At 45.6% G+C, this 20,425-nt stretch overlaps 1 protein-coding gene across 1 annotated transcript in view; it reads left to right on the forward strand.

The window, feature by feature from the left end:
* The window catches only part of CCDC158 (coiled-coil domain containing 158), a 1,152,460-nt gene that overhangs the window by 585,949 nt on the left and 546,086 nt on the right, over window positions 1–20,425 (forward strand). Inside the window, exon 17 of the mRNA XM_030192135.1 lies at window positions 1,636–1,836. Coding sequence (XP_030047995.1) covers window positions 1,636–1,836 — 201 coding nt within the window. The remainder of the gene's footprint in view (window positions 1–1,635; window positions 1,837–20,425) is intronic.

Raw genomic sequence — 20,425 nt, forward strand, 5'->3', positions numbered from 1 at the left:
ATTGTAAGATCTTGATATTTCTTTTGTTTTTTTAGGTATGATTATTGTATTAGAAATCACTCTTTTATTTTAAAACTTAGTTGTATTAAGTAGTATATAAAATTAATAAATCAAATCAAATATATGGCTGTGGAAGACTCCTCTTTTACATGGCCTTTTTCTTTTGAGGCTCTTCAAGGTTCAGTTCTGTTACTGATGGTTCATTTAAAATTGTTTAAAGAATTTGATAAGATTGGCATAAGACATTACTTTTACAATACTAATATGCAGCTTTATTTTTCTGGGTGGTCTGGGAATGTTGATGCTGTTTGTAGTCTTTTTGGTTGCATAAAAATAATGGAGCATTGGACAAAACTAAGTAACACCCCCCCCCCCCTTTACAAAGCCACGCAGTAATGCCAAAACATCCCATTCAGCTTGAATGGGCTGTGTCGGCATTACCGCACTGGCAGCCACTAGCATGGCTTTGTGAAAGGGGGCATAAGTTAATACTCCACCCAAATAAAACTGAATTTATATGGATGAACCTTAGATTTTGAGAGATTGCTCACCATTACTCAACTACTAATATTTTGCAGTGAGAACACAGTGCAATAGCGTAAATAAGGGGGTCTTTTACTTAGGTGCGCTGGTGTTTTTAGTACGCGTTAAAAATAGGCACATGCTAAATGCTAAAGACGCCAATAGGAATACATTGGCATTTTTAGCATTTAATGCATGCCTATTTTTAATGTGTGCTAAAAACGCCAGCGCGCCTTAGTAAAAGACCCCCTAAGAGTTTTCTAGGTGTTATAATTTAACATTTTCTGCCTTGTGCATTTTTCATCATAGCTATAATGTTCCACTATCTAGTATTTTTGGTTGGAATGTTCATCACCAATTAGATAGATCATTGAAGTAGGAATTGAGACATACAGGTCAATGTGTCTCAAGTTTCACCAATATTTTAGAACAGTATCTGCTGACATAGAACTTATTCTGAAACTCAGGAGAAATGGATGTTTATGCGCCAAGTGTATGCAGCATAAGCATCCATTTTAGAAAAATAAATATGTATAATATCAATAGGTTCAAAGCTAACACATAACCAGTTATGTTTCTAAGATCAGAAAGATAGCCAGTTATGTGCCTGCACATAACCGTCTATCTTTGCATTCTTAGAAACATAACCAGTTATTATCCCAATGTTGTTACAGTGACCAGTTTCCTTTTCCAGTTTGAATTTGGGGGGGGGGGGGGGGGGACAAAAACCATTGGGGGAATTAAGAGGGCAACCTTTCCCCCGTCCCTTCAGAAGAGTGCTGCTCAGTAGCAGTTGTTACCCAAATCCTAAGCATGCTTGATAGGAGGTGTTACTCCCAACATCAATCTATTAGGACATAGACTTATAGTACCCTTCTGAAATGGGGACTAAAACTCCATCAACCTGTTGTGCCCTTGTCCCACCCAAAATTTGCCCAGAACACACCCTCTTTTCATTTGCTTGTACTTGGATTTGAGACATACATATCCCAGCTTTATAAAATGGGGGACTTAGACATATATGGAAGATAAATGTTTCAGTGCCAATTTATGCACATCTCAAATGCGAATAGGGATTGTAAAATGAGGGCCATAACTTTTTTTTTCTTTCAGAAGGCTTCAATTCTTGAAAAGAATGAAGCCCTAGAGAAAGTTACATGCCTTTCTACCCAGCTACATTCAACAAAAGACAAGCTCTCCAAAACCAATGATGAGCTCTCAGCCAGGAAGGTGGATCTGGATAATGCTAAGAAAACAATTGCTGATTTGACACGTCTTGTAGAAGAAAAGGAAACCAGTGCAGCACACAGAGAGGTACACAGAAAAGACATTTATAGTCGTAATACAGCCATTCCTATGATGCTTTGGAGAAGTAAGGTCATCTGAATGGAAAATTATTTCTTGGAGTAGCAAGAAATGATCTTATAGCTGAGACTTGCCTTCCAGGGCCTCTTCCTAATTTTATCCTTCCCAGCTCTTACCGCCTCTCTGTGCTCCCTTCTCACTGGCCTTGTGATCAAGCATTGCTATGAACAGCTGACCTTCTTTCTTTTTTAAGGCATCACAGGAGCAGGTGAGCAGTCTGATGGTTAGAGCAGAGAGCTGAAAACCAGGGAAGCCAGGTTTAATTCTCACTGATGCTCCTTTGGACCTTGGGTTCGCCACTTAACCCTCCATTGCTTCGAGTACTGTTGGAGCCCCCAATATGTAAACATTGTGATCAGAGTTGAATTCAAATGCTGACCATAGTGTTAATCTATGCCTGGATATTATGTGCTGGCCAATACCTGGATAGCAGCACTAAATATCTGGGTATAGGCTGGCCACCAGAAGTTATCCAAGTACCGCTTGTATTTACTGCTACAACGTAATAAGTTAGGACAGCTATTTTGCTTTCCTAACTTATCCAGATAGTCAGTTGGGTGCCTGTGCTGAATATTAGCAGTACACAGATAGCTTCTGGCTCCGCCTTAGCTCTGTCCCTGGACTGCCTTGGCACTATCCATAGAGTGCTAAGATGATCAGAGATGATTTTCAGCAGCATTTTTGGGAATTAATGCTAGAAATCAGCGATTGACCCCGGTGAGTACTAGCTATCCAAGGACAAGCAGGATATTGAAATGTTCTCATGGGGTGACATCATCCGACAGAACCCTGTCCAGGAACTTTCCCCAGCATTTAAGACAGTGTTTTTGAGATAGCTCAAACATACATTTGCACCTCTTCGTTTTCTTAGGAGCTGATCAGACATATTTTTGTCACAGTCACCTTAGCACAATTTTTTTTTAAGTTTTAAATTTTATTTCTTCATATAAGTCCTGTGCTGTCATGTGGTTCTCCTCATGGTAGCATCTCTAGTTAGATTTTATCGGAAACATTGGTCTCAATTTGTCTCAAAGCTGCACTAGCTGGGGATGCATCGATAATAAGAAATCTTGGTCACCCTTGACATTGAGCATCAATAGAGACCATTGGGAGCAGTCATCATCTGATTTCTGCCTGAAGAACAAGGATTCGTCCTCAACTTCATTAGTGCTGAGGGAGCACAATGCCAATCCTAAGGCAGAAGCAGAGGTGCTGCAGCATTGCCTCTCATCGAAATACCAACAGTATTGAGGTACCAAGATCACCTTGACATAATACTGCTCATCCTCCTTGACAACAGAGAGGGTGTGACCTGGTTCCAGTACTTTCCAAGGAACTCAGGGGGATGTGATCACTCTTACTTTGATGCCCACATCTTCTTCAGTGGCAGCCTTTGAGGAGCAGCTCATGAAGAAGTTCATGAAAAGGTGGAGTGCTTCTTTGCTTGATGCAATTCTACAGCTTTTACAGCTGGCCTTGAAGGGTCTTGGAGTTGATGTCAGCTGCATCAATGTTAATTTACAGTGTATCAAGGGAGGAAGATTTGCTGGTGCATCAGGAATACAGTGTCTCGATACCCCCAGTCAAGGCCTAAACTTGTTTCTCCGAGGACAAGCAGGCTGCTTGTTCTCACATGTGGGTTGATGTCCTCGTTGGCCCAGGAACAGGCATTTTGGCAGCAAAATAAAACAAAGTTTTGCTAGAGTCTTCTAGTGCTTGAATCGTACACACCGCGCATGCGTGGACGACTTCCCGCCCGTCACGTGAGTGTGCTTCCACAGTTTTTTCTTGCCCGCGGCGGCGAGACAACGTTTCAACTCTTCTCTTTGTTTTTGGCCCAGGAAACTGAGCCTTTGATGGCTAGTTCATTTTCGTTTTCTTTTATTTTTTCATCATTCTCTTGAAAAAAAAAAAAAACTTCTTCCCTTATTTTTCTTGACTTTAGTCCCTTTTTATAAGTTTTCTTTCTTTTTTGATGCAGCCGAGTTTCAGGCCGCACGACTGGGTTCTTTGCCTTCTTTTGTGCCCCTTTTTCTTTTCAAAGGCGCAATCGCGTTTGATTTCGCCGAAGCCGTTTTCCCTCCCATGTCATCAAAGACACCCAGCGGCTTCAAGCATTGTACGCAGTGCAACTGGACTATCTCAGGTACCGATACCCATGCCTGGTGTATCCAGTGCCTTGGGCCTGACCATAGCCCTGCTGCTTGTAGTCTGAGTCTTCGTATGAAGAAATGGACTCAAGCGTCTCGAGAAGCCCAACGAGAAAAACCTTTTTGGGCTCAGTCCGGTCCATCGATATCGGTACCGAGGTCAGCGACATCGGCATCAACATTGACAGGAGCATCGACGTCGGGAAGAAAGGTAATGGCTACTGAGAGACCAACTCGCGCTGGGAGCAGTGAGGCATCGAGTGGGCCTCCATCTGCCTCTAGGCCTCCTGTTATGCAGGCCCCCCGGGACCGGCTTTCGTCGGACTCGGCCCCAAGGAGACGTGAGGATTCCAGGTCTTCCTCATCAGTACCAAGGAGTCTCGATGACAGGCGTCAAGCGAAGGCAAAGAAGCACTGTCATCGTTCTCCTTCAACACACGATACCGGGAGCTCCGGGGCGTCGAGAGAGTCGGCACCTGAAAAGCATCGGCGCCGAGAGGATCGCTCCCCCTCGATACAGGAGGTGCCGATGCGTCGGCCTCCCAGTAGCCCGGTAGCTGCTCCCGAGCCTCCGCCGATTCTGATACTGCCTGTCCCATCGACCCCGTAGCCTTCTCCGATGGCGACTCTCGACAAGCGCATCCGGGCCTTGTTTCCAGAACTTCTGGAGGGACTTCTAAGACAGTCAGCTTCGGTGTCGGGGGTGCTTGCGCCTTCTGTACCTGCTGCTGCAGTGGTGTCTGGCCCTTTGCCTGCGGTGAGGTCCCCAACCATGATGCCGCTTGTGGCATCCACATCGGCTGCCACCCTGGTCGACTCCCCTTCGACGTCGATGGAGGGAGCTTCGCTGCAGTCGGACTGGGCATCAGCCTCTCAACATCGCCTTAGAGGACATCGTTCCTCGGTGTCAAGGCAGGTTCAGTGTCGAAGCACACTTAACTCAAGTTCTGTCCAATACTGAGCAGGAGCATTCATGGGAATCAGAAGAGGATCCCAGGTACTTCTCTTCTGATGAGTCCTTTGGGATTCACTCTGATCCTTCCCCTCCACCAGAAAAGAGACTATCTCCACAATGTTAACCAACTGGCGGACTTGGTGGACAAGCTCCCTCCGGAGCACGCCAGGCCTTTTCAGGAGGTGGTCAGGCAGCTGAAGGCGTGTCGTAAATTCCTGTCCAGGGGTGCTTACGACACTTTTGATGTTACATCCAGATCCGCTGCTCAAGGTATAGTGATGCGCAGACTCTCATGGCTGCGTGCCTCTGACCTGGAGAATCGAACCCAGCAGCGGCTTGTGGATGTTCCTTGCCAGGGGATAATATTTTTGGCGAGAAAGTCGAGCAGGTGGTAGAGCAGCTGCACCAGCGGGAAGCCGCCCTCAACAAGCTCTCCCACCGGGCGCCTTTAGCATCTACCTCAACAGGTAGACGTTTTTTATGGGGAAGGAGGACTACTCCCTATGCTTACAGTAAGCGTAGGTACAATCCACCTTCCCGACAGCCTTCTCAGGCTCAGCCCCAGCATGCTTGTTCGCATCAACAGCGTGCGCCCAGACAAGCCCCTGCAGCTCCCCAGCAAAAGCAAGGGACGGGCTTTTGACTGGCTCCAGCTGAGCATAGACGCCATAAAAGTACCTGTGCCGGACGATCTGCCAGTCGGAGAGAGGTTAAATGTTTTTCACCAAAGGTGGCCTCTCATAACCTCCGACCGGTGGGTTCTTCAAATAGTTCGGTTAGGATACTCCCTCAATTTGATCTCCAGACCTCCAAATTGCCCAACAGGAGCTCAGTCCTTCAGCTTCCAGCACAGACAGGTACTTGCAGAGGAACTCCCCGCCCTTCTCAGCGCCAATGCAGTCGAGCCCCTTCCACCCAGGCATGAAGGGCTGGGATTCTATTCCAGGTACTTTCTTGTGGAAAAGAAAACAGGGGGGATGCTTCCCATCCTAGACCTAAGGGCCCTGAACAAATTCCTAGTCCGAGAAAAGTTCAGGATGCTTTCCCTGGGCACCCTTCTTCCATGATTCAGGAAAACGATTGGCTATGCTCTCTGGACTTAAAGGATGCTTATACACACATCCTGATACTTCTCGCTTACAGGAAGTAACTTTGATTCCGTATGGGAACACAGCATTTTCAGTATTGTGTGCTGCCGTTTGGTCTTGCGTCTGCGCCCAGGGTATTTACAAAATGCCTAGCGGTAGTTGCAGCTTCGCTACACAGACTGGGAGTGCATGTGTTCCCTTATCTTGACGATTGGCTGGTGAAGAACACCTCAGAGGCAGGAGCTCTACAGTCCATTCAGATGACTATTCAACTGCTGGAGCTACTCGGGTTTGTGATAAATTACCCGAAGTCCCACCTTCTTCCAGTTCAAAAACTAGAATTTATAGGAGCTCTGCTGGACTCCCAGACGGCTCATGCCTATCTCCCCGAGGCAAGGGCAGACAACCATCTGTTGTTTCCATGGCCAGAGCGTCTCAGCAGGTCACGGCTCAGCAGATGTTGAGACTTCTAGGCCATATGGCCTCCATGGTTCATGTGACTCTCATGGCGTGTCTTCATATGAGATTGGCTCAATGGACCCTAGCTTCCCAGTGGTATCAAGCTGCTGGGAATCTAGAGGATGTGATCCAGCTGTCCACTGATTTTCACAATTCCCTTCAGTTGTGGACGTCCCTTTCAAATTCCTCAGCCTCTAAAAGTGCTGACCATGGATGCATCTCTCCTGGGTTGGGGAGCCCATGTAGATGGGCTCCACACTCAAGGAGCTTGGTCCCTCCGGGAATCAGGTCTTCAGATCAATCTCCTGGAGTTGCGAGCAGTCTGGAACACTCTAAAGGCTTTCCAATCAAATTATTCAAATTCAGACAGACAATCAGATTGCCATGTATTACATCAACAAGCAGGGGGGCACCGGATCTCGCCCCCTGTGGCGGGAAGCCATTCAGATGTGGCTTTGGGCTCGCCGTCATGGCATGTTTCTCCAAGCCACGTATCTGTCAGGCGTAAACAACAGTCTGGCCGACAGTTTGAGCAGGATTATGCAACCTCACAAGTGGTCGCTCAACTCGGGCTTGGTTTGCAAGATCTTCCAAGAGTGGAGCACCCCCTCAGTGGATCTTTTTGCCACTCAGCTCAATCACAAGGTCCCTCAGTTCTGTTCCAGACTTCAGGTTCACGACAGACTGGATTCAGATGCCTTTCTCCTGCATTGGGGGAAGGGCCTTCTGTATGCATATCCTCCCATACCTCTGGTGGGGAAGACTTTGCTGAAACTTAAGCAAGATTGCAGAACCATGATTCTGATTGCTCCCTTTTGGCCTCGTCAGATTTGGTTCCCTCTTCTTCTAGAATTGTCCTCAAAAGAACCGTGGAGATTGGAGTGTTTTCCAGCCCTCATTACTCAGAATGAGGGGGCGCTTCTGCATCCCAACCTCCAGTCTCTGGCCCTCACGGCCTGGATGTTGAGAGCGTAGAATTCGCCTCCTTGGGTCTGTCTGAGGGTGTCTTTCGAGTCTTGCTTGCTTCCAGGAAAGATTTCACCAAGAGGTGTTACTCTTTTAAATGGAGGAGATTTGCCATCTGGTGTGACAGGAAGGCCCTAGATCCTTGCTGTTGTCCTACACAGACCCTGCTTGAATATCTTCTACACTTGTCAAAGTCTGGTCTCAAGACCAACTCCGTAAGAGGTCATCTTAGTTCGATTAGTGCTTTCCATTACCGTGTGGAGGATAAGCCTATCTCTGGACAGCCTTTAGTTGTTCGCTTCATGAGAGGTTTGCTTTTGTCAAAGCCCCCTGTCAAACCTCCTCCTGTGTCATGGGATCTCAACGTCGTCTTCACCCAGCTGATAAAGCCTCCTTTTGAGCCACTGGATTCCTGCCATCTGAAGTATTTGACCTGGAAGGTCATTTTCTTGGTGGCTGTTACTTCAGCTCGTAGAGTCAGTGAACTGCAAGCCTTGGTAGCCCATGCTCCTCCCTATACTAAATTTCATCATAACAGAGTAGTCCTCTGCACACACCCTAAGTTCTTGCCGAAGGTGGTGTTGGAGTTCCATCTGAACCAGTCAATTGCCTTGCCAACATTTTTTCCCTGTCCTCATACTTGCCCTGCTGATCGTCAGTTGCAAGAGAGCATTGGCCTTCTATGTGGAGCAGACACGCCCCTTCAGACAGTCCGCTCAAATGTTTGTTTCTTTTGATCCAACAGAAGGGGAGTCGCTGTTGGGAAACGCACCATTTCCAATTGGCTAGCAGATTGCATTTCCTTCACTTACGCCCAAGCTGGGCTGACTCTTGAGGGTCATGTCATGGCTTATAGTGTTCGAGCCATGGCAGCGTCAGTGGCCCACTTGAAGTCAGCTACTATAGAAGAGATTTGCAAGGCTGCAACGTGGTCATCAGTCCACACATTCACATCTCATTACTGCCTTCAGCAGGATTCCCGACGCGACAGTCGGTTTGGGCAGTCAGTGCTGCAGAATCTGTTCGGGGTTTAGAATCCAACTCCACCCCCCTAGGCCCATTTTTATTCTGGTTTTTTTTTTGTTGCATTTGTACCCCGCGCTTTCCCACTCATGGCAGGCTCAATGCGGCTTACATGGGGCAATGGAGGGTTAAGTGACTTGCCCAGAGTCACAAGGAGCTGCCTGTGCCTGAAGTGGGAATCGAACTCAGTTCCTCAGTTCCCCAGGACCAATCCACCACCCTAACCACTAGGCCACTCCTACACTCCAGGCTACACTCTCAGATGTTTCTTCGTAGGTCAATCTTTGTTATGTCCTCGCCGTTGCGAGGCCCAATTGGCCTTCTTTTGTTGTTTTGAGTGAGTCTGGGGGCTAGGGATACCCCATCAGTGAGAACAAGCAGCCTGCTTGTCCTCGGAGAAAGCGAAGATACTTACCTGTAGCAGGTATTCTCCGAGGACAGCAGGCTGATTGTTCTCACCAACCCGCCCACCTCCCCTTTGGAGGAGTTGTTGTTCTTTATTTGCTTTTTGATATAACTGAGGCGGGAACGGACGCGCTCGGGTGGGAAGATGGCATGGTGCGTCTGTCCCACGCTCCGGAAGCTGTTGCAAAGTTTGCTGATTTTTGCTGGAAAAAATCTCCGTTCCTGGGCCTCCGTGGACGCCGACCCATCAGTGAGAACAATCAGCTTGCTGACCTTGGAGAATACCTGCTACAGGTAAGTATCTTCGCTTTCTTGGTGGCTGTTACTTCAGCTCATAGAGTCAGTGAGCTTCAGGCCTTGGTAGTGCATGCACCTTATATCAAGTTCCATCACAACAGAGTAGTCCTCCGCAGGCACCCTAAGTTCTTGCCGAAGGTGGTGTTGGAGTTCCATCTGAACCAGTCTATTGTCTTGCCAACATTTTTTCCCTGTCCTCATACCCGCCCTAGCGAAAGCAGTTTGCATACCTTGGATTGCAAGAGAGCATTGGCTTTTTACGTGGAGCGGACAAAGCTGTTCAGACAGTCCGCCCAGTTGTTTGTTTATTTCAATCCCAACAGGAGGGGAGTCGCCTTCGGAAAATGCACAATCTCCAATTGGCTAGCAGATTGCATTTCCTTCACTTATGCCCAAGCTGAGCTGTCTTTAGAGGGCCATGTCATGGCTCATAATGTTAGAGCCATGGCTGCATCAGTGGTTCACTTAAAGTCAGCCTCCATTGAGGAGATTTGCAAGGCTGCAACGTGGTCATCAGTCCACACATTCACATCTCACTACTGCCTTCAGCAGGATACCAGATGCAACAGTTAGTTTGGGCAGTCAGTGCTGCAGAATCTGTTTGGGGTTTAGGATCCAACTCTACCCCCCTAGACCCATTTTTCTTCTGTTCTAGGCTGCACTCTCAGTTAGTTGTTTATGGTTTCAGGTCAATCTTTGTTATGTCCTCGCCGTTGTGAGGCCCAATTGACCAATGTTCATTGTTTTGAGTGAGCCTGGTTGCTAAGGATACCCCACATGTGAGAACATGCAGCCTGCTTGTCCTCGGAGAAAGCGAAGATACTTACCTGTAGTAGGTATTCTCCGAGGACAGCAGGCTGATTGTTCTCACACACCCGCCCTCCTTCCCTTTGGAGTTGTTCTTGTTGTTTGTTGCTTCTATGCTTTTTGATTAAACTGAGGAATCATGCGACGGGTGGGAAGTCGTCCGCGCATGCGTGGTGCCTTCGATTTGTGCGCTAGAAGTCTCTAGCAAAACTTTGTTTTAGTTTGCTGGCAAAATGCCAGTTCCTGGGCCGACATGGACGTCGACCCACATGTGAGAACAATCAGCCTGCTGTCCTTGAAGAATACCTGGTACAGGTAAGTATCTTCGCTATTCAGTACTGTGAAACAGGCAGATACTCAAAATCTTCTCTGGAATGTTTTTATGAGTCTGATTCACAGCGCTCCTGGGAGTCTGAGGAGGAACTAGAGTGTTCCTTTAGATTCTTCTCCAATTCACAGGATGTAAGATCCCACAAGAGGAGCTCTCATTCATCAATTTTGTAAAGGAGATTGTACATTCCATCCCACTTAAGTTAGAAATGGAGGAGGAACGAAGGACCAAAGCACTGGATATCATTCAATTTCTCAGCCCACCCAAGGAGGCTGTGACAGTGCCCATTCGCAGAATCCTGAAGGAGGTTGAGATGAGAATGTGGGAGTCACCCCTTCACCCCCCCCCCCATTTCTCCTATCAGTGAGAAGGTTTACTTTATGCACAGAGTCCAGAAGGCTGCTGGATTTGAGAAGCAGCTGCGTCATCACCATTCTGTGGTGGTTAAATCTGCTCTCAAAAGGGCCAAACGTTTCAAGACTCATTCCTGAATACACCCTGGGAGGGAAGTTCAGACATTGGAATCTTTTGGGAGAAAGTTTTTCAGAATGCTATGCTAATGACTTATATAGTATCCTAATCATTCAAACATCATTCTATCCAGAATTGTAGAAGTGTTAGAAAAAAAGAGGGAGGGCGGCTCAGATGAAAAACTTTTAAACTACAGAGAGCAATGGTATATTTTTAAGTTGCAAACAGTTATGCCTCTGGGTTTAAATGCTGAATTGGATTGGGCGTCCCTCATGTAATTTTGAAGCCCGGGGAGTCACGGGTGCGGGACTTAATACGTCACTGAAAAGGGATGGTATTTAATAGATTTGAAAATACGCTGTCGCCATCTTTGCTGTTAAGAAATGTATGCAGAGCTGGCGCTGAGAAAGTTTGTAGGGTAAGATATTCAGAATTTATAAGGAAGGTGGAGAGAGAATGTCTCTGCCCTAGTTATCTGTTAAATGTGGAAGCTGGGGGAGAGACGAGACTGATGTTTTTCTGCTATAGGGGTTGTCCTTGAGGAAGCTCGTGTAGCGAGCGAAACATGTCGGGCATTTGAACCCCTTGGTCCGACTAATGAAAGTTTCTAAAAGATAAGTAAATCAATGAATAATTATTGAAGGAGTTAAAAATCAATATGAGAAAAGTGTACCGGTGAAGATGATTGACGCTCTATGATACCTCCATGTAATTCCTATGAGGGTGGTGGATGGTGAGTGTCACTGAGGTCACTTAGTAGAGACTATTCAAAGAAAAGGAAATAAAATATATATTTCTATTTATCAGGAAGTTGAAATTTTGGGAATTACTCTACACTTTTATGGAAGGAGGGTGGATGAACTTTAACTGGATAGAATGATGTTTGAATGATTATGGTATTGGATCCAGTAGAAATTATTGATATAATTACTGCCTAATTTTTGAGTTATTGAGAGGCATATTTTCAAAGCACTTTGGGAGGCTAAGTTCCATAGGTTTCTATGGAACTTTGGGAGGCTAAGTGCTTTGAAAATGAGCCTGATAGTATCCTACCAGCACTTCATGGATATTGTGATGAGCAAGGGCATAGGCGGTCGGTGGCCCAACTGTTTGGGGAGGCTAAAGGGGGTGGGGTTAGGGGGTGGAGCCAGGGGTGGAGCTTAAATCCATAATTGTCTGATAACACACAGAAAAAAATAAATAAGTAAAAATAAAAGTCACAATTAATACCTTTTATTACATTTAGATATTAGATATGTATCATATGCCAAAGAATAAAGTGGTTGCTCAAAGCATATACTAACCACAATCGCTCAACTGCAAAACACTATGCACAATTTATAATTATGGTACAGCCAGAGACCCCCCCCCCACTGGAATGGTGGCGGGCCCAGTCATAGAGCTCAGGCCATTACAGACCTTGGCTGAGTCAGAAATCTGATGGCTGACATAACTGGGAGCTTACTGGAAAAGTATGGCCTAGTTTGTAGCCCGGATTGAGGCCTAAATAAGCTAAATTAGGAAAAGTTAGGTCAATAGATATGGAAACAAAATGGAGGATTTCAGCACAAGATGGAAGTCGTATCTGTTACAAAGTGGAATTTTCTCTAATGTAAGTTAGAAAAACAAGTTGAGAAATGAGTGAGTCATGCCAGGTGCAAAGAAAATAGGGAACTAGCTGTCCAAGAGGGGAGGGAGACTTTCCTGTGAGCAGGATTGTGGTCAGCCATGGTGTGAGAAAGGAAAGGTGTAGCTGGATGCAGGGTCTTGCTTAAGATTTATGGTCAAGCGAGCTAGAGACAAAACCATGTTAGCAAGATAAAAGCTACTCATTAGCATGAGCCAATCAGTGACAACTATGACATTAGCATAGATCCAATCAGGTATATCTATTGTCATATTATCCATATCCTGAGGGCTCCTATAAAAATCAGGGTATTTACTGGTTTAAGTTAGAGAGAAGGGTTGGCACTCTCTCTCTCCAAGGGAAACCAATGTGACCAGCAGAATTGACAAATTACCTAATTGCTTTCCCATGTAAAACCTTTAATTGTTAAGAGAAATTATAAAAGATTAGGAACTAATTAACACCTGTTTGCAGCTGGATTATTATATTCCTATAACTAATTGATTGTACGTGCATGTTGTCAATCACTGATTTGACTTGTATCTTGGCAAATAAACTCCTCATCCCAAATGATGTTCTGTGGACTTCACTTTATGATCAGAGGCTGTAAGTATAAATCCTTTTGCTGTGTCAAGCTATCTTTCGCTGCATTGTATAACTTGTAATCAGTTTGTCATAAGGCTGGTATCTTTTCCTTAGACCTAACATCTCTCTTAGTGGCAATTCCTTTTAGAACTTCACAACTCCTTGATTACCCCAGTACTAGTGCTATTTAGAGATGGAGTCAGATTTAAGGTCACTCCAGCCTTCTTGGGGGTCTCTGACCCCTATATTAAAACAACAACTTTGTGAAAAAAACACACTCAGAACCTTACTGTACCATAAATATTACACTGGGCAGAACCTAATACACCAATATACCACCCATACGGAAAATGCAGACCGTCAACAATATGAAACAAGGGATCATTATATCACAATTCTCATGTACAGCCACAAAACACCCTAATTCATGTTTAATGTGGGATAAAATGCCATAAATAAGTAAATAAATATAAACTTTTAATGTTGAGCACCTGATTCTCAAAGTGGACATATTCCAAACACTATAATGAAAATAAAATGATCTTTTCTACCTTTGTTGTCTGGTGACTTTGTTTTTCTGATCAAGCAGGCCCAGTATCCGATTCTGCTGCTATCTGGCCTCTTAACTCCGTTTCCAGGGCATCCTTTCCATTTATTTCTTTACTTTCTGCCTTTCTTCTTCATTTCTTGTCCTACGTCCGTAAGTAAAAGCTGGGTCCTCCACAGACTTGACTTTCCAGTGGATCCAGCTTCTGCCTATTTTCTTCATCCATGTGCAGTTTTTCTACTTTTTCCTTTTCCCTCATCTCATCCCCTTCCTCACTCCTCCCTTCCCCTCCATCCATGTCCAGCATTTCTTCTCTCTCCCTTCCCTCCGTCCATGTCCAGCAACCCTCCTCTCCATCCACCCACCCATATCCAGCAACCCTGCCCTCCCCTCCATCCACGCATGTCCAGCAACCCTGCTCTCCCCTCCATCCACCCATGTCCACCAGCCCTCCTCTCCCCCCTGCCCACCAGCGACTCTTCTCTCCCCTGCCCTTCTATCCGTAGCTTTCGCTTTCTACCCCCCCAGGTCCTGTCTCTTCCGCCCGCTCTCACCCATCTGCGTAGGCTGCTCTCCCCTCCATCCACCCATGTCCAGCAGCCCTCCTCTCCCTCCTGCCCACCAATGACTCTTCTCTCCCATGCCATCCGTAGCTTTCGCTTTCTCCCCCCTCCAAGGTCCTGTCTCTTCCGCCCGCTCTCACCCATCCGTGTAGGCTGCTCTCCCCTCCATCCGCCCATGTCCAGCAGCCCTCCTCTCCCTCCTGCCCACCAATGACTCTTCTCTCCCCTGCCCTGCCATCCGTAGCTTTCGCTTTCTCCCCCCTCCAAGGTCCTGTCTCTTCCGCCCGCTCTCACCCATCCGTGTAGGCTGCTTTCCCCTCCATCCACCCATGTCCAGCAGCAGCCCTCCTCTCCCCCCTGCCCACTAGTGACTCTTCTCTCCCCTGCCATCCGTAGCTTTCGCTTTCTTCCCCCCCCCCGTCTGTCTCTTCCGCCGCTCTCACCCATCCGCGTCGCTCATTTTTAAAGGCTGAGGCGTTCTCCCTCCATAGCCGGCACTTCATATAGCCAGCCTTAATCTGCCTGCGTCGGAGCCTGTCCCTCAGACGCGTCCCACCTCTGCGTAAGTCAGGAAGTTGTATTACAGGAGGCGGGACGCGTCTGAGGGAGAGGCTCCGACGCAGGCAGATTAAGGCTGGCTATATGAAGCGCTGGCGTCGGAGGGAGAACGCCTCAGGCTTTAAAAACGAGCAACGCGGATGGGTGAGAGCGGGAGGGTAGGTGGAAAACTCGCGCGGGAGGGGGGAGAAGGCAGAATCAGACCGGTCGCTGCAGCATTTGGCGCTTAGGCGCCATCTCTTTTAAAGATCTGTGCCCCACGCCAGGGAAGTCCACGATTGCCCAAGCCTCTTATACGGGGCGCCTATGAGCAAAGGGATTTGCCTCAGAAAGCAAAAAGGGGATTTGAGCCAGAATCAGGATCTTTTCTTTCTCAGGGCACAGAATCCATAGGAAATGGGAAAACCCAGCATGTTCTCAAGGGGGGAGGGGGGCTCAGACATCTAACTCTGAGCATCTAACTCCTTCCCGGAAGTATAGGAATCAGACCTTGGGGGCAGGCCTGGATTCAGACTTAGCCCAATATCTCTGGCTTACCAAACAGTATGTGATGGAACCAAACAGAAGCTGGGAAGGGGTAGAACTGGTTTTGCCTTTCAAGGAAGATGCTGACATGGAGAGAGGGCTGACACCAATGGAGTTTGTGAAGGAAGGGGAACAGATCCCAGCAGAGGAACTACAGCTGCCCCGGAGGAGGAGATGGAGATTCCTATTGAATAACTTGGACAGGCAGGTTAGCCATTGGAACTTCCAAGGATTGTTATGGAAACTCATACAGCCCTGGGGGTGGTATCAGGTCAGCAAGACACCTGATAAGTGGGAGGTGGGCCTAAGGACTCAGGCCCAGATGCATCAACCAAACGCTCATCTGCATTCCGTTTTCGTTTTCTGCTACCTTCGTCGGAAAATGGCCTTTAATGCATGCCACGGTTCAAAAATTCTTCGTTAAAGGGTCGTTAAAGTTTAGTGCATCTGGGCCTCAGTTCCAAAAGCTGAGTCCAATAAAATAGTGTGTTTTTTGGCTATTAAGAATGTATTAACTGTATGAACTGTAATTTGACAGTTATTGGTGGAAGGCATTTTAAACCCTTCCTGTTTTTCTTTTTGAATGACTTTTAGTGCTGGACTTTAGTGCTGAAAAGCTCTGCTGGACTATAAATGAGCAATTATGAACTCCTTACCGTTTGCAGAAAAAGAAAAAGCAGATCAGTGATCAGTCCAAACCACTCTTTATTGTAGAAACTCAATTAAATAAGATGCCCTACACAGGCCCCAAAAGGGCTGTGTCAGGTGCTACAAAATAATAAACAAATCAAAATTACACATAAAGATAACTGAATTCAAATATGATTAAAATATATAAATAAAAGATAAGCACATACATAAAAGAAGAATATGAAAACTATGACATGTAAATATACAATATACATATGCATAAGTACATAAGTAATGCCACACTGGGAAAAGACCAAGGGTCCATCAAGCCCAGCATCCTGTCCATGACAGCGGCCAATCCAGGCCAAGGGCACCTGGCAAGCTTCCTGAACGTACAAACATTCTATACATGTTATTCCCGGAATTGTGGATTTTCCCAAGTCCATTTAGTAGCGGTTTATGGACTTGTCCTTTAGGAAACCGTCTAACCCCTTTTTAAACGCTGCCAAGCTAACCACCTTCACCACATTCTCCGGCAACGAATTCCAGAGTTTAATTACGCGTTGGGTGAAGAAAACTTTTCTCCGATTTGTTTTAAATTTACTACACTGTAGTTTCATCTCATGCCCCCTAGTCCTAGTATTTTTGGAAAGCGTGAACAGACGTTTCACATCCACCTGTTCCACTCCACTCATTATTTTATATACCTCTATCATATCTCCCCTCAGCCGTCTCTTCTCCAAGCTGAAAAGCCCTAGCCTCCTTAGTCTTTCTTCATAGGGAAGTCGTCCCATCCCCGCTATCATTTTAGTCGCCCTTCGCTGCACCTTTTCCAATTCCACTATATCTTTCTTGAGATGCGGCGACCAGAATTGAACACAATATAGAATATATAATAAACAAGCTTAGAAAAGTACTAAAATGGCACATTAGAACCATATTAAAATAGGACATACATCTTTACTGTAAAACATATATATGAAAAATATAGAATATATAATAAACATGCTTATAGAAGTACAAGAAATTAAAACAGCACATTGAAACTATATAAAAATAGGACATACATCTTTACTGTAATCTTTGTGTGTAGTAGGAATAGAGCACATACCTTATCTGCCTTGGTACCATACTCAGTTGATTCCCAAGTTAGTGATTGGTTTATATTAATTTATTATTTTTATTTTTTGTATTTTGGTCATGTGTTTGCAGCGACATTTCCTCTATTCTCTTTTTTTTCATTAGTTGTGTATGGTGGAAATTAATTAGTAATACTACTACTAATCATTTCTATAGCACTACTAGATGTATGCAGTGCTGTACAAACTATATGCATTATGCAGGTACTTTCTCTGTCCCTAGAGGGCTCACAATCTAAGGTTTTGTACCTGAGACAATGAGAGTTAAGTGACTTGCCCAAGTTCACAAAGAGCTGTAGTGGGAATCGAACCCAGGTTGCCAGGATCAAAGCTCACGTACTAACCATTAGGCCACTCCTAACATAAAAACACCATCTAATTTTTTGGTGATGAAGATTACAGTATAGGTATGTGCAGTTACTGTTCTCAGAACCACCACCCAAGGGAGCCTAGTAGCATAGTCTATTATGCTTTTTTTTGTTGTTCATATAATTTTTTATTAGAAATTATTTGAATACAAAATCAAACATGCATCATAAAAATGAAGGCAGCAAGCCTAACAGAAACAAAAATATCACAAGGATGATTATTATAGAATTCGTACTTTGCTGTGAATACAGGAATAATAAGTACAATGAATACACACATCCCATATTGAAAGTATAAGTAAAGGGAAAATGTGAGAAGGAAGATATGTATGAACTCTTACAAACGCGTGTGATAGGATTCCATCATTTTACTTGCTTTAGTATACCTTTTGATTTTTCCACCTGTATGGGTTCTTATTTATATATTGTGCATGTGGAGTTTTACCAAAGGAGCATATCAGCCTTATTATCTTTTCAAACAGGAAGAATGGTAGATATGGCTATAGCTAATAAAATATCCCTAAATTTATCTTGTTCTTCAGTAACAGAATAGGAGAAGCCCATTGAATGAAAAATTAAAATTTTATAAGAGATCTGTGAGTGAATAATAAGAATCTCAGATATACAAGACCACACTTCCAACCAAAACTTATGCAAATTGGGATATGAGAACAATAGATGCTCTAAAGTACCAAAGTCTGTATCACAAGACCAACATTTATTGGAGAGAGGAATTTATCCTATGTTGATGAATAGGTGTCCATATGGCCCTATGCATAAGGAAATATAGAGGGGCATAATCGAAAGATCGTCCAAGTGCAAATTAGGACGTTCTTACGAAACCGTCCAAAATTAGACATGTATATTCGAAAAATAGTATGGGCGGTTTTCGATAATCGATTATCCCTGTAGCAAAACAATCAAATGAGGAGCGCATAAGCGTGACTAAATTGGGCGCCCTAACATGGTCGATTATTGCAGGTGCAAACGACCAAATCAGAAAGTGTGTAAAAGAATGTACATAGGTGTACCGCAAGTACAGTACATGTTGTTCTGGCCATCCAGGTACGGGAAAATATGAGGAACGCTTATATGCGTCAACTACAGAAAAATCATGCTGCTCCACCCATATATTCCTCATATGTGCCCATCTGCATGTCCGGACCTGCATGCACTGTACACCTACTGAACATGCAGCTATATGCATATTGTGTATATGTGAAAAGGGTCAGGTGCTTCATACTCATCTATATAAGGCACGTTCCGCATGCATAACAACCAGGCATGTGCACGTCAAAGACGTCTATGCTTACGATGGCGTCCAGGTGCTGATAGGGCCACATATGGGATGGTCATCCATATATGGAGCTGTGCATGAAACGACGTCCCTCACGCAAGGTCGTCTATATAAGGCACTTGTTTTCCAACACGTGGAAAAATGGCGCAGTGACGTGAGCCGAACTTCGGCCAGGAGGAGAGCCTGCTGCTGGTGCGCCTGTGCGTAAGGCACTGGCACAGGCTCTTCATGCAGCATCACTACCTGCCCCCCAGGCTCCAGGCCATGCGAGCCTGGTCCCGCATTAGGGACAGGCTTGAAAGGTAAGGTTTTGGGCCCCCCCCCCTCCTGTACCTACACATATAACAGCTCCGTCATCAATGTTACCACCAGTAACTGGAGTGTGCATGCAAGGATAATGAGTAATATAGGAACATGCACAATCACTAATAAAATGTATGTTCTTGAAAGGACGACCATTCCCACATCCCTACAAGAATGTATTTCGTTATTTATTTATTTCTTGCCTGTGAACCCCACATTTTCCCACCCCTCTTTGCAGCCTCTATGTGGCTTACAACACATCTGAATAGTGGAAACATGATACCAATTAAACGTATACCATACTTTATAACATGGTAATGATTACAAGCATACATTATAATGCATACAAACGGTACTTTCTGGCCTCATGGCCACCTCTATGGCATCATCTGCATAGGAACCAACTCGGTGGCTGCTGTGGGTGCTTGAGTACCCCCAATATAAAATACACCCCCCAAAATAGTAAAAAGGTTGCTCCTATGATTCAGTACCAATGGAGGTGGGTCCCCCCCACCCCCAACACTGTTGACCCTTTCTCTCTGCTATTTGAATAACAAATCAATGTGTGCAGAGGACAAAAAGGACCATCCCCCCCTGACCCCTGCTCTACAAACTTATATCTTACAGACACTTCGGAGTGCACCGGGACCTTGAGTCCCTGAGGAGGCGGTTCCGCCGTGTGAGGCGGGAGAGGCCCGAGCTCATCCGGGCGGTGCAACGGTACCTCAGGGCTCGGCATAAGTATTCAAAAACGGGACACCTGTACAGATTTGTAAATACACTTCTTGAATAATGCGAATGTTCTGTACAATATCAATTCCCATGTGGCTAATAGCCAACTAGTAAGTAATAACATATCTGTCCCAGATCAAGGATGCAGGTTGCAGGGGTCCTCCCATGAGTGTGGCTGCAACTTCCAACAACCATCCCCCCGAGATGAATGAGATGACATGCCTCACTTTACTATTCCCCTTTCTGGGGTGGCTGAATAGTGTGTCCTGGTAGACCTGCCTGAGGCCCTACTTTTAGTGGATGTCATGGCCTAACTCACATAAAAGTTTTGTGCTCAACACCCTTCCCACTGCCCCCCCCCCCCCCACCAATAAAACCAAAAACAACTGCCCATCAACCCCTCGTCGCATCTCACAATGCAAACATGCTGGTCAGCAATGAATGTGGTATGGCAACATGTCCTGTGTGGTGTGTGTCAGAGGAGGTTCCAGGGTTCTTTGTCATGTCATCTGATGCATCTCATTCCCCATGGGCATAGGCCACGCCTTACCACACCGTGCCCATCCCCTGCCTCAGGCCACCCAGCTACTGCACTATGCAAGCCATGTTGTATGTGCTGATCTCAATTACACTCCTTTTACATACACAGGGCTCCACCACCAGCAAGCGGAGCGTGCTGATAAGGAGGGCCACCACCTGCAGGAGGAGGAGG

This window comes from Microcaecilia unicolor, chromosome 2 (genome assembly GCF_901765095.1).
Source record: "Microcaecilia unicolor chromosome 2, aMicUni1.1, whole genome shotgun sequence".
Taxonomy (NCBI): Eukaryota; Metazoa; Chordata; class Amphibia; order Gymnophiona; family Siphonopidae; genus Microcaecilia; species Microcaecilia unicolor.